The sequence below is a fragment of the Xenia sp. Carnegie-2017 genome, unplaced genomic scaffold, assembly GCF_021976095.1.
Source record: "Xenia sp. Carnegie-2017 unplaced genomic scaffold, XeniaSp_v1 HiC_scaffold_2, whole genome shotgun sequence".
Taxonomy (NCBI): domain Eukaryota; kingdom Metazoa; phylum Cnidaria; class Anthozoa; order Malacalcyonacea; family Xeniidae; genus Xenia; species Xenia sp. Carnegie-2017.
This window is the reverse complement of record NW_025813482.1, coordinates 6,294,882-6,310,291: the sequence shown is the minus strand read 5'-3', so window position 1 is coordinate 6,310,291 and position 15,410 is coordinate 6,294,882. Positions and strand designations below refer to the sequence as shown.

General features: G+C 33.5%; 1 protein-coding gene across 1 annotated transcript; it reads right to left on the bottom strand.

The window, feature by feature from the left end:
• Positions 1 to 3,938: 3,938 nt before the first annotated feature.
• On the bottom strand, positions 3,939 to 15,397 carry LOC124440407 (DNA replication licensing factor MCM6-like). The gene is made up of 22 exons (XM_046990805.1): positions 15,300 to 15,397; positions 14,318 to 14,461; positions 11,930 to 12,055; positions 11,437 to 11,599; positions 11,221 to 11,360; positions 10,724 to 10,836; positions 10,580 to 10,637; positions 9,679 to 9,760; positions 8,914 to 9,061; positions 8,547 to 8,688; positions 8,241 to 8,382; positions 7,824 to 7,931; positions 7,315 to 7,395; positions 6,994 to 7,068; positions 6,703 to 6,783; positions 6,398 to 6,445; positions 5,914 to 5,980; positions 5,514 to 5,608; positions 5,077 to 5,182; positions 4,628 to 4,798; positions 4,366 to 4,499; positions 3,939 to 4,219 (listed from the first exon to the last, which is right to left on the bottom strand). The coding sequence occupies exons 1-22, from the start codon at positions 15,389 to 15,391 to the stop codon at positions 4,118 to 4,120; spliced, it is 2,418 nt and encodes an 805-aa protein (XP_046846761.1). The 5' UTR covers positions 15,392 to 15,397; the 3' UTR covers positions 3,939 to 4,117.
• Between the last annotated feature and the right edge of the window lie 13 nt (positions 15,398 to 15,410).

Here is a 15,410-nt window from a genome sequence, read left to right as displayed (position 1 = left end):
ATACATCTTTTTTCATATAGCGAGCTATACGTAGCTATACATGTGTTTGCAGTTGCAGTCATCCTCCAAGGACTCTAATCCAATCGGCCACAGTATTGCTTCTTTCAGTATTACTATTCTTTCTTCAATATTCCTATATCGTAATGATGTTGACAACTGGTGTGCCTTTAATCACCATAGTGACCATTGCCCACTGGTTTTGCTTGATATCAGTCTCAATTGCATTGATGTTTCCTTGCCAAGGAAGGTTTTAAAATCTCTATTTTCTTGTTTTTTTTAGTAAATTAAGTTTCCTATTCTAATCAGTAATAATGATATTTTTGCACTCTTTCTATCTTACATCGAATGTGCAAAAGTATTGAACGATTTGACACTTCGGCTGTCGCTTTCGTGGAGAATTTACTTTTTTTCCTCAAATTCTGCACATATTTGTGGGAACAACCAAACAAACTCTTTAACTCCGTCAGATTTATATTCTCAGCCCCTGCATTGTGCGGAGTACTAGCACGTAGCAACCAGGGGATTGACAAGCCGTGGGTGTCTGGGTGTCTGAACACACATAATTTTTGTTGTGTGGGTTTACCTTATAAGAAGGACACCCATAATTTTAGCTTCTTCTTTAAACTTTTTTGATAGACGTAGAAAATTTTCAAATTCTCGAACGGGTACCACGAACTAGGAAATTTTAAATGTTTTGAACATTGACGAAATGTGAAAGTGATTTGTATGTAATGAAATATAACAAAGGGATTTTTGTAATGCTTACTCGAATAATAAGAGAAACTGATTGAAAATAACTAATGAGACAATTTCAGTACTATTCTTGCGTTATGACATAGCGAGTATGGAACACCCACAACTCTTAAGAGCTTCGAAAACCTCTGGTAGCAACAACAGCATGGTCGTCTTATTTGTTTTAAGTACATTTCTACTATAGGGAAGAGCCAGGAAAGATTCGGTCCTATATATGGATCGAAGAGGAGTTAGAAACAGCAACGAACAAGAGGGAGTTTCAAGTTCCTTTGTTATTTACGCCGGAGCATCGTACAACTTCGCCATCGTTTGTAGTCAGTTTCTCCTCATGCCAAGGAGATCCAAGCCTTTACCAAGTGACAGTTTAAGAAACATACTTACATACTAACATGCAGTATATAACTGCACGAACAGCATGAACTGCAAAAACCATGACGTTCAACCTACGTACAAACATATGTCAATAAACTCCTACACCGTACATCACTTTATATAATGTAAGTTAACCCAAACTGCATGCATTATCTTGTTAATCCAATATTCTAGTCGTATATGAAGCAGGAGACAGAAATTTGAACCAATTTCAAAAATTTTTTTTAAGGAGTTATGAATGGAATTAAACTTTCCTATAATTAGATTTCATATTGATTGTCCAATTTGAATTGCAACTTTTTGCGTTAAAAGAGTTTTTGAAACAAGCGGATGCCTTCTTTAATACAAAGTATGTCTTTTTTCCGATGTGCAGCAAATAAAATTATTTGTTCCACATGCAGATGAGAAGTTTATTAAAAGGACAAAAAAAAACTAAACTATATCAAAAGAGAAACAAGTTAAAACTCTTTTTTTTGACCACAATTTTTAAAAGAACAACCACACTCGATTACTGGTAAATTTAAAACCGTATTTATTCTCTAACTGTGTTTTTGGAAACATAAAGTAGCTATCAGTATGACCACATATATATGAATATATAGCTTAAAAACAACTTAACGAAAAACTGATAAAAATATTCCTCTCGTATGTACATGATGCTACAAATATACATATAGTTCTCTCGATTAGTACTTGTTGCAATGTTGAAGTCTAGCCAGTACATTTTCCCCTTTTGGTCTGATGTTTCGTCAACAACGACATTCTTGAAAACGTCTTCGGACATTTTTCACATTGATACTTCTTCAAATGCGCGTGGGTTTGTTGATGTGCTCGTAGATTAGATCGGTCTGCAAATGCTCTGTCACAGAATGAACAGTGGTACGGCTTTTCTCCAGTGTGAGTACGAATATGGCCTTGAAGCAGCCAAGGCCGGCTAAATGCTTTCCCGCATATCATACACGCGCAAGGTAATGTATGCGTACGGATATGCAACTTTAAAGCCCCTAACGAGTTATAAACTTTCTCACAATATTTACAAGTAAAAGACTTTGTCTGGCATTGGTTACCAATACGGTAATGCTTCATCAATGCAGCTTTGCTACTATATGATCTATGACAACGGTGACAATTATATTTCGCTTTACTACTTTGAAGACCTGTCGATATTTTCATAATATTTTGATTACCGATATGCTTGAAAGCATCAGTTGACAACGCTGAAGATTTTGTATCGAATAGATGTTCTGTGGCAGGTGTTGAAGTTGATGAAATGTTAACTTTATTTTCAAATTCATATTCTTCACGATTCGTGCGTGGATATAATTTCAAAAGATCAATTCTATCATTTTGGTTTAGAGTATTCGTTTCTAAAAGAATTTAAAATAATTTAGTCTGTTAGCTTTAGTCTCTTTGGCAACACCTGTGCAATCAACAACTAATCTGCGTGATTTTGTCAAAACCCAATATCTTTTGCATTTGTTTACTTGAATTTACTCTTCGAAATATGATAAGTCACTAACGAAATCATCAACGATTTTGTTTGATCATGTAACAGCTCGAATAAGCTACGCATAATTTAAGAAAATCGTTGCACTTGTTAGCACCTGTGGTGATAAATTTGTGCTAATATATAAGCCAGGTCACAAAAACAATCATGCAACTAACCTTTGAGTTCGTTCGGAGTAGTAAACACATCGTCTTCCTTCACCGAAGAAAAGATTTTAGCTTTGTGTCTTTTCTTAACTAAAAACGATTTTGGCATAATGCTGGTATCCTTAATGCAGTCGAATGCTCTGCGCTCTTCTCAACTCCAACTATCTGAGATTTGACCGGTCGGACAACATTCCTATGTTGTAAATCTAACAGGTGATGGGCAGCCGGTCTAGAGTTAATGTAACAAAATATTTTGACGTCACTTAATTACAAATATACCTTTTGCTTGAGATAGAAATGTAGGAGACGTATTATGTAAGAGTACACATGCTTTTCTTTTTTTCAAACAACCTTTATGTTATTACACATTTTTTTAAGATGCCAAATCTGAACCTATTCATATTTCATATACGATTACAGGCCAGCAGGTACCCGCAAATCGCGACAGTCAGTCTATTATTTATTTATATAACGAACAGGTGTTACAGGTAACCACGATAATCAACATGTCAAACGTTAATAGTTATTACTTAGTAAATAATATAATTTTAGATTTTAACCAGCGTCAACATTTTTTACAACTCTGCCCAAAAAAAGGTAATTCATTCGTTCGCTTCCTTTATTATTCTATCGAAGCAGCATAAACAATGGCTAACGAGCATAAGCAAAAAGGCAGTCGTAATTCTCATACAAAATTCGTTCGACTGTTGTTCAAATAACTAACGACCCCCTAACTCAACAAATGATTCTTTCAACGAAATATTTGTGAATGTATCACAGATACTCAGTAATCGATAAGTGTTAATGTTCATCAATGTCCAAAAGATTTTGGCAGCATTGACAAAGCGCGACTAACTAGTTTTCTTTTCCATTCTCTCATGTAAAACAAAACGGTTTCGCAGTCGTCCACCAAGTTCATGGTAGGATTATGTTAATATTATATTGGAATTGGTAATATAGTGTTTAATGATAAAGTTCGATTCATAATTAAAAGTAAAAGAAAAAAAAGCGTCACATTGTCGTGTTTTCTGGCGGGCTTTCTGGTTTCCATTTTCAGACTTTCCGATGTTTTGTATAGTTCTATCTAACATTAAAACTGCAGCTGTTTTTTTTTCAAATAACAAACACAATTGTTTTGTATTATACCAGGTAGACAATCATAGATTTAGCATTAAGTATAATTGATTTGTTTTGTGGAACTTTACACTGAACTGCAATAAAACTTATGATTAACTTGCCAGCCAGCATACGAAAACAAGTTAAAAAAACATGGTCTTAAGGTTTTAAGTGTAAATTGATGTCGCATAATGCTTGACAATCAATATGTATACGAAGGGCCTCATTCCATTACATAATTTGGATGAACAACTAGTAATGGATCAGCTTCCTCAGATCCAGTTTCCTCTGTTTCTTGATGTTGCAAAGATAAGATGACGTGATCCTATTTTAAAAAAGAATTTTCATTCTCAGCATAGTTTTTTCTCTACTTGGCTTCGGAGATGTACGATGCAAAAAATAACTATTGATTTAATAAGATTACAGAAAAACATCAAAAGACAATATATTCTCATTGAAAAGTGTTATTACGTGATGAATGAGTCGATCAAGAACTTTATCAACAATGAATTTTTGGTGAGCCAATTCTTCCTCTGTTTCGATTTCACTTTCGAGCTCCTTTAGATACCAATTAACAACTTCACTTCTTCGTAAGCTCTCTCCATCTGGCATTATCAGAAGAATCATGATTTATTCATAAAACTTTCCAAAGACAATCAGATACATTTAATTAACCCTTTTTGCAGTAAAAAATAAACTTAAAAACTTAAAAAAAATGACTAGTTTTTCTCGCCTTCTTTTTTCTCCTCTTCTTCTCTGATATGAATAACAATTAGATTTGCCATTTGTCTATAGTCTTCATAGGACAAACGAACTCTTGATTTTGATGTGCCACTGGCATCACCATGACCATTGATCAAACCATTTTCTGCTGGAGTAACGTCATTTTCATCCTCGTTCATACCTTAATGGAGGAATGACATAAAATTGTAAGAAAACCAATAAAGTGCAGCAAACATAATAATAATTTAACAAATCCACCAACTTCCCCTTTCTAATTCGTTATTGATAAATAAAATAACTTCGTGGTTTTCTGAGGAATGCATTCTCACGGATCCAAACTAATTTGTGAGCATAGTTTGTACGACTTTGTTCCAGAGTTACACAGAAAACCGACAATACAAACACTTGAAATCGGTAAAAATCTTTTACAAAAGAAGTTCAATTTAGCAATAACAGCACCTTCTTGTTGCTCATCTTCTTCGTCAAACTGAATATCTGGAGTTTCTACTCGAATGATGGATTTGTTTAATAATCTAAATGCTTCCTTAACATGTTTTGGTTGCACCTTAAAAACAAATTGCACACATTCAACACACGTCCGCATAAAAAATATTTACATTTTGGTACTTATGCTATTAATACGTATATAGCTTTTTAAGGTGAATACGCGACGAAACGTGTGTAATGATGAAGCAAGAAAAGGATAACGATGAAAAAAACAGATAAAGTTTTAGCCACTTATTCAACCTTCATTTGCCATCAGCACATTTTAAAGCACACTTTTGAAAGAAAATGTGGTCACCTCTGGTTACAAGTGTTTTAAACAAAAATTGAGCACAATAATTTTAAACGGACTGCTACTTCGGGTATCACATAGCTACAAAAATCTTTCTAACCATATCTTGACAAAACATTCTTGCCATAGCTTCTGAAAGACGAATCATACTTTCAAGTTGGCGAACAGTTATTCTCCAAGACGTTTTTGCCACACCTAATAATTATTTATATCGAATTTTATCGTTGTTCAACACCTTTATAATAAGTTTTTATTTGCTTCAAAAAGATAAGTACTTTTTCAATTACCTAACCCCATTTAGACTACTAACCTACTACAACAAGCAACACTTTTCACTGTTCTCATAATTATTGGTTTTCATAATTCCCGCTCAAGAGAGCTAGCAACTTCAAAAAGACTTAGCAACCTCGAGTGGATATAGCAAGCTCAACAATAGCTACGCTACATCGTAATATGTTCTTTATTTTATAGTCATTTTTATTGTAGTGCCATTCATTTACCTGACGTATCTCTTTGCCTTAAATGTTTATACTGTTCAACGAAAAATTCTTGAGCTTCTTTACTTATCTACAATAAAAATTGAACATTTCCCCATCGATACACAGGATGTATAAAAATTGTTATAATTTCTATGAATAGCTAATCACTATGCTGACCACTGATATACAAAGTATTGTCAGCAACGTGCATATTCTACATATCTTTATTACTGGCACAAAAGTTTTCTGCTCCGGGAATATGAAAAACTTCCAACTGCAAACCATGCACAGTAATAGTCTAATGGGATTAGCATAGTGATCAGGCATTAAAATTTCCACAATAGGTTAGTTCTAAAGATTTTCTTTTTTATACACACTGTATATTCCACTTGTGTGACTTACATGATATAGTTGCTAAAGTCACGCCAATCAAAGGTGACAACAAAGTACATTTAGTTTTCTAGTGAATAAGAAAACGTAGCTATAAGTCGTTATGTAATCATACCATCGGTTTAAACTGTCTCGCAAACATCATGTATCTTTGAATATCCTCCTGAAAATTTAAAACAAATTCAAGAAACAAGTAGACAACACTAATTTGTAATACATATGACAGTGAATTTGAAACTATGAGCATGGTTAATAAACTGAAGTAAAAAATCACCATGTGAGGATTCCCTCAAATGGACAATGATGTACAATGGGGATTCATTTTATTCACACATATAAAGACATAAAGCCACAACATAATTTAAGTTACATATAAAGCATGCATTTGTTACACATGAAACAAAATGAAATGATTTTTACCACACTGTAAACTCTTTCGACAGATTCATCTCTATGACTGTGTAAATCAACAATACGTCGAGCTATCGCATAGTCTGTTACCTAAAGTTGTATAAAATAAATTTGTAACAACAACACTGCCATTACCAGATGTTAAAAATCAATAAAATGTTCCATAATAGTGAAGAAATGAACAGCAAGTGGAGAAATTGAAGGTATATTAAATAAAGCCAAAGCGTCCCAATTCATCCCATAACACGCAAAAACAGTAATTATACAATATAAATTATAGGGTTGTAAGAGAAAACATACCTCATTACAATCATCAACAAGGATAAAGAACAAGTCAAATCGAGACATTATGGGTGCTGATAAGTTGAGATTGTTCTAAAAAATAACGAAGCTCAGGAAATAAAGAGTAGGCACAAATACAGAGTAGAGTATAGGTATAAATGATGAAGCTCAGGAAATAAAGAGTAGGCACAAATACAGAGTAGAGTATAGGTATAAATATACAGAGTAGAGTATAGGTATAAATAACGAAGCTCAGAAAATAAAGAGTAGGCACAAATACAGAGTATAGGTACAAATATAAAAAAAGGGAAAATGTTGTCAACCGTATTGTTACGTTACCTTCAACGATTTAGTTCGATCATATCGACCACCAATAGGATTTGCCGCAGCGAGAATTGATGTTCTAGCGTTAAGAGTTGCCTATTGAAAAAGAAAATCAGCCGCGTCAACATGTAGAATAAATTTTAAATCTTCTTTAATTTGTGCTCTTAACATTTAAAGAAGTAATGGCCATATCGACAGAATTTAAAATGTAAAGACTTATAACTACAAATCACTACCAATAACGTAATTTTTGTCTACTTGTATATGTTTCACTTGGTACGTATATAGGGTCATCCTCTAAGGATAGAAATTTTCATGACACCACACGTTGGCAGGCACGAAAATTTTTGTGTTGTGGAAATTTAATATCATATAAAAAAGCAATATACAATATAAAGCAATATTTACACATCTAGTTTATAAAGATTTTAGTTTTTTTTTGAATGTTAGTTTTTAAATCTTTTGGTAGTTCATTATTGAATTCCAGATTGAAAATGTTTATGTGTATTATATAAAATATATACCTTTATACCAGCTTTTGTTATAGAAATAGTTTGTTGTTCCATGGCTTCGTGTATTGCAACTTGATCTCTGATATCCATTTTATCAAATTCGTCAATACAGCAAACGCCCTTTTAGATAAATTTACATTATATCATGTATTAAATACAGCTGATATCTAAAAATACCCAAGCAATTTATCAGATCTTATACAGTACACTATTTAACCGTAACTGAATTGCAGTTAAAATACCATTGATGTATCACATTCTTTATAATAATCAACGATCATTCACTACCAATAACTAGTGTCTAAAAACACCACTCAGTAAACTGTTATAGTGGCGAGAATCTCTCTTCATATGCAGTTTAAAAGAGATTTGACTCGCACTTATTTACATGTCTTCACGTAGCAGTCAGTAAAACGTGTTGAAACCTACATTGTCAGCCAACATGAGAGCTCCAGCTTCTATAACAAATTCATGCGATTCTTCGTCTTTGACAACAGCCGCAGTGAGACCAGCTGCACTAGACGCCTTGCCCGAAGTATAAACTGCTCTAGGACTGAATTCCTCCACTTGCCTGTAAAATTATGGCATGAATAGAATTTTACAAATAAATCACCAAGTAAATGAAGCAAAGGAAGAGTCTTAAAAGTTACTATACAATAAACTTAAACATGGAATTGTTCTTCCATAGGTTGCACAGTTGTTTTCACAGTAACTGCATAGAGAAAGATGACATACTTTAAAAATTGACTTTTAGCAGTGCTGGGATCACCAACAACACATACATTGATATCACCACGGAGAGTCGTTCCTTCACGAGTAGTTTTAGGAACACCTCCAAACAACATCAACAAAATCCCACGTTTGACTTCATCATTACCTTGGAAAAATGATTTCACTTTATTGATATACGTATGGTAAAGAGCTGAAAAGTAAAACATGAAGAAACTAGCAAGTCATGAAACTAAGTTAATATTTCCTCTTTAAATAATCAGACCCCGTTTCTGCAAGGACCGTAAATCATAATTGTTTCAGTGATCTTTGGCAACCGTGCTCTGAGGCCAATGTTACAAACATATATAAACGTTTCCTTGACGATTCTTACCGTGAATGGTAGGGAATATGCTGTTTATTAAATTCTGATAAAGATTTTTATCTTTTGTCATATTATAAATCGTTTCCCACTCATGTTCGGTCATTTGTTTTTTGATCGTCTCAGCGGTCATCTCGCCTTCTATATCTTTCCCGCCAAACTAAAAAACACACAAATTAAATGCATTAAAAAGTATAAGAACATTCCACAGTGCATATGTACCTTCATACACTTGATATAAAAGTGACGGATTGTATAGTGAACGAAATGAGATTAGTCTCAAGCAAGATGTAAATCTAATGAGTTGTTCATTACTGGTTCCTAACAATTTGCTCATTATATGGCAAGGATTTCGTACTGATAATTTTGATTGATTCAGGTTTTTAAACACGTGTACCATTAAAAGAAAACATTGTAAGCACTTAAATGATGCAAACAGCAAGGTTTATTTTGTTAAGATCAAATCAAAGGATAGCACTTCAATAAAATTTGAAGTAGAGTTATTAAACATTGCAGCCTGTCCATTACCCTGGCGATGCCTTAGAGAAGGGATATGCTACCAACATATAATACCAATGAAGTCAGAGTAAACTGACAGAAAAATACAATTTAGGTTTCCAGGATAGCAAGATAAGTAAAACCCAAAGGTCAATAATGTGCCAGCATGAGATGAAATGAAGGAAAAAAGATTATTTTTAATTTAATATTCTACTGTGTTCTATAAGCAGGGTATTTAAACCAATAAACCAAAAAACAAGTGAACAATTATAGGAATACCCTAGGATTTGTAGACTCGACACTGCAGGCAAGAAACGCAAGTCTGTAAGAGAGATCACGAACTCCGAGCGCCTTCAAGCCACTATAAACACAATATGAAACGATTGCACATTAATACGTACAGCCTAAACCAATAATCAAAATATATCCGACATTCTGATGACCAAGTGTGTATCAAAGAGAATGTTGTAGGTTTCACCAGCCTAAAATTTTCATCATTTATAAGGTGTCGAAACATGAAGCAAAACTGGTAATGATGTTGCACTTTACAATTTTTGTTGTGACCACCATGTTACATTGCAAAAAAATTAGAAAACGAACGGCCGAACGACCGGTTTCCATCCGATTTATTGACCTCTATATTCGGAGTGGAAGTACAAATGAACAAAGAATTTACATGAAGTTTTGACAAAGACATATCAACGGAAACTTACATCGTAACGATATTTCTAATGCTACGACTAAAGGAATGCAATAATCCACATCTGTTTCACTGACAAATAATTTAAGATATCGTACAAATGCAAGCTTTGCAAGAGATTGGAAACATCGGTTACATCTCTTTTTTAATTCAGGCTACACACATGTACGCTCCGCGTGCCTATTTTTATTCATCACAGAATCTTTTAACAGAAAAACTACCACATTTTTGGATTATTAGAAGAACCTTGGACAAAACCACAAACTGCAGATATTTTTCAGCATTGAATGGATTCTTTAAAGCTTGTATTGTAGACATTTTTCATGATGAGCATGAAGCGAGAAACAAAATACGAAATGATGGTTTTAAGTTATCAAAAAAGTTTTGTACGAAATGTCTTTGCCGAGAGTTTTAACAGTTAAAAAAGAGATTTGTACACCCTTAAAATAACAAAATTATTACCTTACTAGAACATCTTACCTCACACCTTCAGCATTAAATCCTTCACCAGAAGGTCTTTCGCTCTCGGTTCGAGCACCTACAGCAATACAAAATAACGACTTTGTGAAAATAATCACCCAGAAATTGGTTGTGATGGATTGAGATGATAATAAAACATCATACCTGGAAACTGTAACTTTGAAACATCAGGAACAACGATTAGTGTGCCAATAAAATCACATTTATCACCAGCTTGTGCCTGTTCAACCGTCTCAGCTCTGAGCACAACTTCCAAACTATAAAATGTGTTCAAGAAAAAATCAGTGTTTGAAATAACAATAAAAGTAGATACGCACTGCGTCCAGGCGAGTAATTTGCAAAATTCGTCCATACAAAATTAAAGAACAATAACTCAGATGAAATATTCAGACGTATCTATTTGACTATCACTAGAGGAAACTATGCATGGATAAAGTAAAAACTCGTTCCATTTGTTAAAAACACAAGTGTAAATCATTTTAATTTACGTGATTTAACAGCGTCATTTCCAGATTTTTGAAAAAAGCTTTGTTTTTAAGACATTTTTGGAAAATGTTTTAATGACGTATCTCGTTGTAGTTGACTACTAACAATGACTACAATACGTACATAATTGCCTTCAAAGAATGTGACTTTCTTACCTCCTTGGAATACAGCCACGAGGTAATTCAGCTTGTGTTTCTTGAATTCGAACTTTTTGGAAATCAACAAACTTTGACTTATTTACATCCAACATAAATCTCAATCGATTTTGACAAACTGGATTTCTACACACTGTTGGCTATAAAAAACATGTCAAAAATTCTCGTAAAAATTCTCCAAAAAAATAAACAAAAACCAAACATCAATTTGCTTGCCTGTGTGTACTTGAACTGCTGCTCAACATCTTTTACAACTGTTTGACAGTCGAGGCATGTAAATGTACCACTAACAAGTTCAGGATGAACAGGATGCGTTCTAACCACTTGTCCCGTTATTCGAAGTAGAGTTCCAATCTTTTGGGCAGTCAGCTCACGAATTCTAGAAACAATATCAAGTTCCGAGCAAGGTTTGCAAAAACATAGTCATTTCAAACTGGTGACCAAGGTGATGATGATACATTTTGCTTTCATTATGGTACATATGTATCTAGTAGATAGACTCTATATAGGAAGTTTATATGTGATGATTCTCCGTATAAAACAGTGCTCTATGCCCGAGAGCAGAGCGTAAATATATGTAGTGATGTTGAAAAAAATCACGAGAACTGCAGATTCATCCCGACAAGCCTGTTTCGTGATTGCTCACTCTTCAGGGGATTTCTGACTCTATATATTGACTCTATATATGTATACTGTAAAAAATGCTTACTTGTGCCGAGTAGGTAGTTCAGTTATGCTAACATAAAAATCCTTTCCACTTGGAATTTGTTCATTATCACTTGAAAATCTGTCATGAGTAAAGTTCCGTACTGCATTGCACAAGTAAGGATAAACCCTAAAATTAAAAACACAACTTAACACTCAAAGTTATTTGTTCAACAAGGAACGAGCGTTACAAGAATCTACTCAAAATTTTTACAAGTCAAAATTCACAAAATCAAAAGAGCCAAATGTTGCATTTTGAAGAAATGCTTGGCATATGTTAGCATTATTTTTGTTCAGTGTGCAAATTTGTTGAGAAAAAACGATGTGCAATTTTTTTGACAAAAGTGTTTCTTTAGAGGCATAATCAAATCGATATTATGTTAATTATTATACAGCGCTAATTGCTAAATTAATATTTTTAAACGTGCACAAATTCATATGATTTACGACAGTGTTTTTCTTTACAACCGCTGATCCAGTTACAAATGTATGAGAAATTTTTGTGCATGTCATTCTCTCCTCTTTTTTGTGCAAACTTTACAACACAATAAATTCACCACTTGGCCATCATTTAATGTTTTCATCCATTTTTTTACTGTATTAACTTTGCTGGTAGCTACAACCTTTCGACGAAGATGGCAAGAAAGACAAAAGTGAAAAGAGAAACACCGAATATACTTTTGCTTTCTGATTATTAACAGTAGCATCCTTGATGTTTACTTACAATAAAAAACATCATATTTATGTCATATTACAAGCAATATGTAAAAGCAAAAAGTATGGCTAATCAAAGTTGCCAGTTTGGCTTAATGTTTTCAACCAAATTTGGCTTCTTTTTCTCACGTTAGGTTTATTTAAAATCAAAATTCCTTTTGGTTTATTTTTCAAATTTGGCTTATTTAAGATTTTTTGTCTTCTTTAAGAATCAAAATCAAAATGTTTCCTGATTTTACTGAAAATACTCAAAATAGCTATGTAACGGTTTACACCCCTATTGTCATAAGCATATAAGCACCATGTATGTTGACTGTTGACAGACTTCCCAGTCTCAAAGTGACAACGTCTTTGAATTTGATGACATTGTAAAGTAAAGTAAAGATCAGTAAAGATTAAGCTTGAAAACTTTTTTCAATTTATGCGGTGGAAATCAATAAAGAAGTTTTTGCATATCGTTAAAAAGTGATGTGCAATTGTGTTCATTTTAGCTAAAACGATGTGCAAATTGCACATTGCACACCATTCATTTTTAAATGAATGATCTAAATTAGATTGTGTTTGTGAAACAAACATATCTATTTATTCGTTTATTGAATTTTGTCACCATCTGAAATGTCAGAAAAATATGATACTAGTTTTGCACGGCCTACACAAGGTTTCTGAAACAGGCAGGATGATATTTACGTATTTGACAAATATTTGCAAGCCTATTTCAAAAGCTCAAGTTGTACCTTGATACACATATTACAACAGAAAATAATTCAGTTAAAACAATACTTAGTACTTACAAGAGAAAACCTCCCTTAAGCAGACACTGTTTTTGAGTCTTTGCCAATAAAATATCTCTTATACGTAACCTCATGCAAGCAGACACTTCCTGCATGCAGACACTTCATGTAAGCTAACACTATGTTGTGGCTCCAATGGTTTCCACTTACGGAGATTCGACTGTATATAAGTTCATAACTTTGATTTTTATTTTATGATCATGGTATGATAGGTAAACAGTGATGAAATTTGGTTTTCTCTTTAATGATAGAAAGGCTAACTTTTTCCAACTTGCAATTTTTAAGGAACACTGTTCACATGTGCACAAAAATCAAAAAATTCATACCTAAGTATGTACATAGGCAAGTGATCTAGATTTTGCTAAGGCAAACTTCACAATGAGCATTAACTACGCAACTTAACAACTGTTGAAAACAATCATAGGGTAAGTTGGTTTAAAGAATAGACTTCTAGAGGGTAGACTTAAGGGTACCCTTAAGGTTAGACTAAGGGTAGACTTCTAAAGGGTAGACTTCTTAAAGAGTAGACTTCTTAAAGAGTAGACTTCTAAAGGGTAGACTTCTTAAAGAGTAGACTTCTAAAGGGTAGACTTCTTAAAGAGTAGACTTCTAAAGGGTAGACTTAAGAGTACCCATAAGGGTAGCCTTAAGGGTAGACTTCTAAAGGGTAGACTTCTTAAAGAGTAGACTTCTTAAAGAGTAGACTTCTAAAGGGTAGACTTCTTAAAGAGTAGACTTCTAAAGGGTAGACTTAAGAGTACCCATAAGGGTAGACTTCTAAAGGGTAGACTTCTTAAAGAGTAGACTTCTTAAAGAGTAGACTTCTAAAGGGTAGACTTCTTAAAGAGTAGACTTCTAAAGGATTTTCATTGTAAAGGAATCATTACCTGTAGTATTGTTCTTGAATAATGGTGCTAAGTCTTGAGTTGTGACTTTCAATATCATTAAAACTAACAGATAAAGTATTTCTTTCTGGATGTATCAGTTCTTGTACTTCATTCAAGTACTTGTTTTCACCATCAGCTTTAAAGCTAAAACATTTTTGACAAAAAAAAATTAAATTTTTAGATGTGAGCATTGATTTATGAACACTTCTCAAATTTGTCAGCATTGAAAACAACTGATTCAAATCAAAATTGGAAATTGTTCCCTGGTAGTGCTCATTACTTAATAATCAAAAATTAAATATTATTAATATTCTACATTTAAATAACAACTCAAATGCTGAAGAAAGTATCAAGAAAATCAAAAAGGATAATGCTAAAACAAAATTACAGCACAAGGATTAGAGATGGCACAGCAAAAATACAGTGTAGTGCAGCATCCAGTTTAATACTTCAAACAATGAGCCACTTTCACTTAAATAAAGCTTAATGACTTTTATCTTAGGAAGCATTGGAACGACAGGAGCGCACAACCCAAAAAACAGGGGGCTCTATGTTATGGAATTGACTTTTGTAGGGTTTTTATCATAGAGAAACACAAAAATTTTAGCAACACTGATTCCCTTTATACTCTATCAGTTTATGAACCAAATTTTTACGCATATCTTACACCCAAACACAACCCCAGGGTTGACACTAAGTCGCCCAGTGGTGACTACAATGGTTGAGAGAGCAGATTTCCTTCAAGTAGTAACATTATGCGTTAATCACGATGCCTAGGAGATGAATTAGAAATTTCCCTTGATGCCGAGTTTTTTTTCAAAACAAAAGCAGTTATATTTTCACATAATTTGTATAAACGTAATTCATGTGAATGATGTGGATTCATGAAATTCAAAATGATGAAACGAATAAAAACATGTGGTTTAGCAAACATATCATAAAATATCAACATCATGAAGGTCTATCGTTGAAGCACACATACTCTTCAAGAAACTCTTGAAATAATTTTTGACATTGCTCAGCCAATTGATCACGAAGACGAACACCTCCAGTTGCTCTGTCAGTAACATCCATGTTTTAATCTTTAAACCAC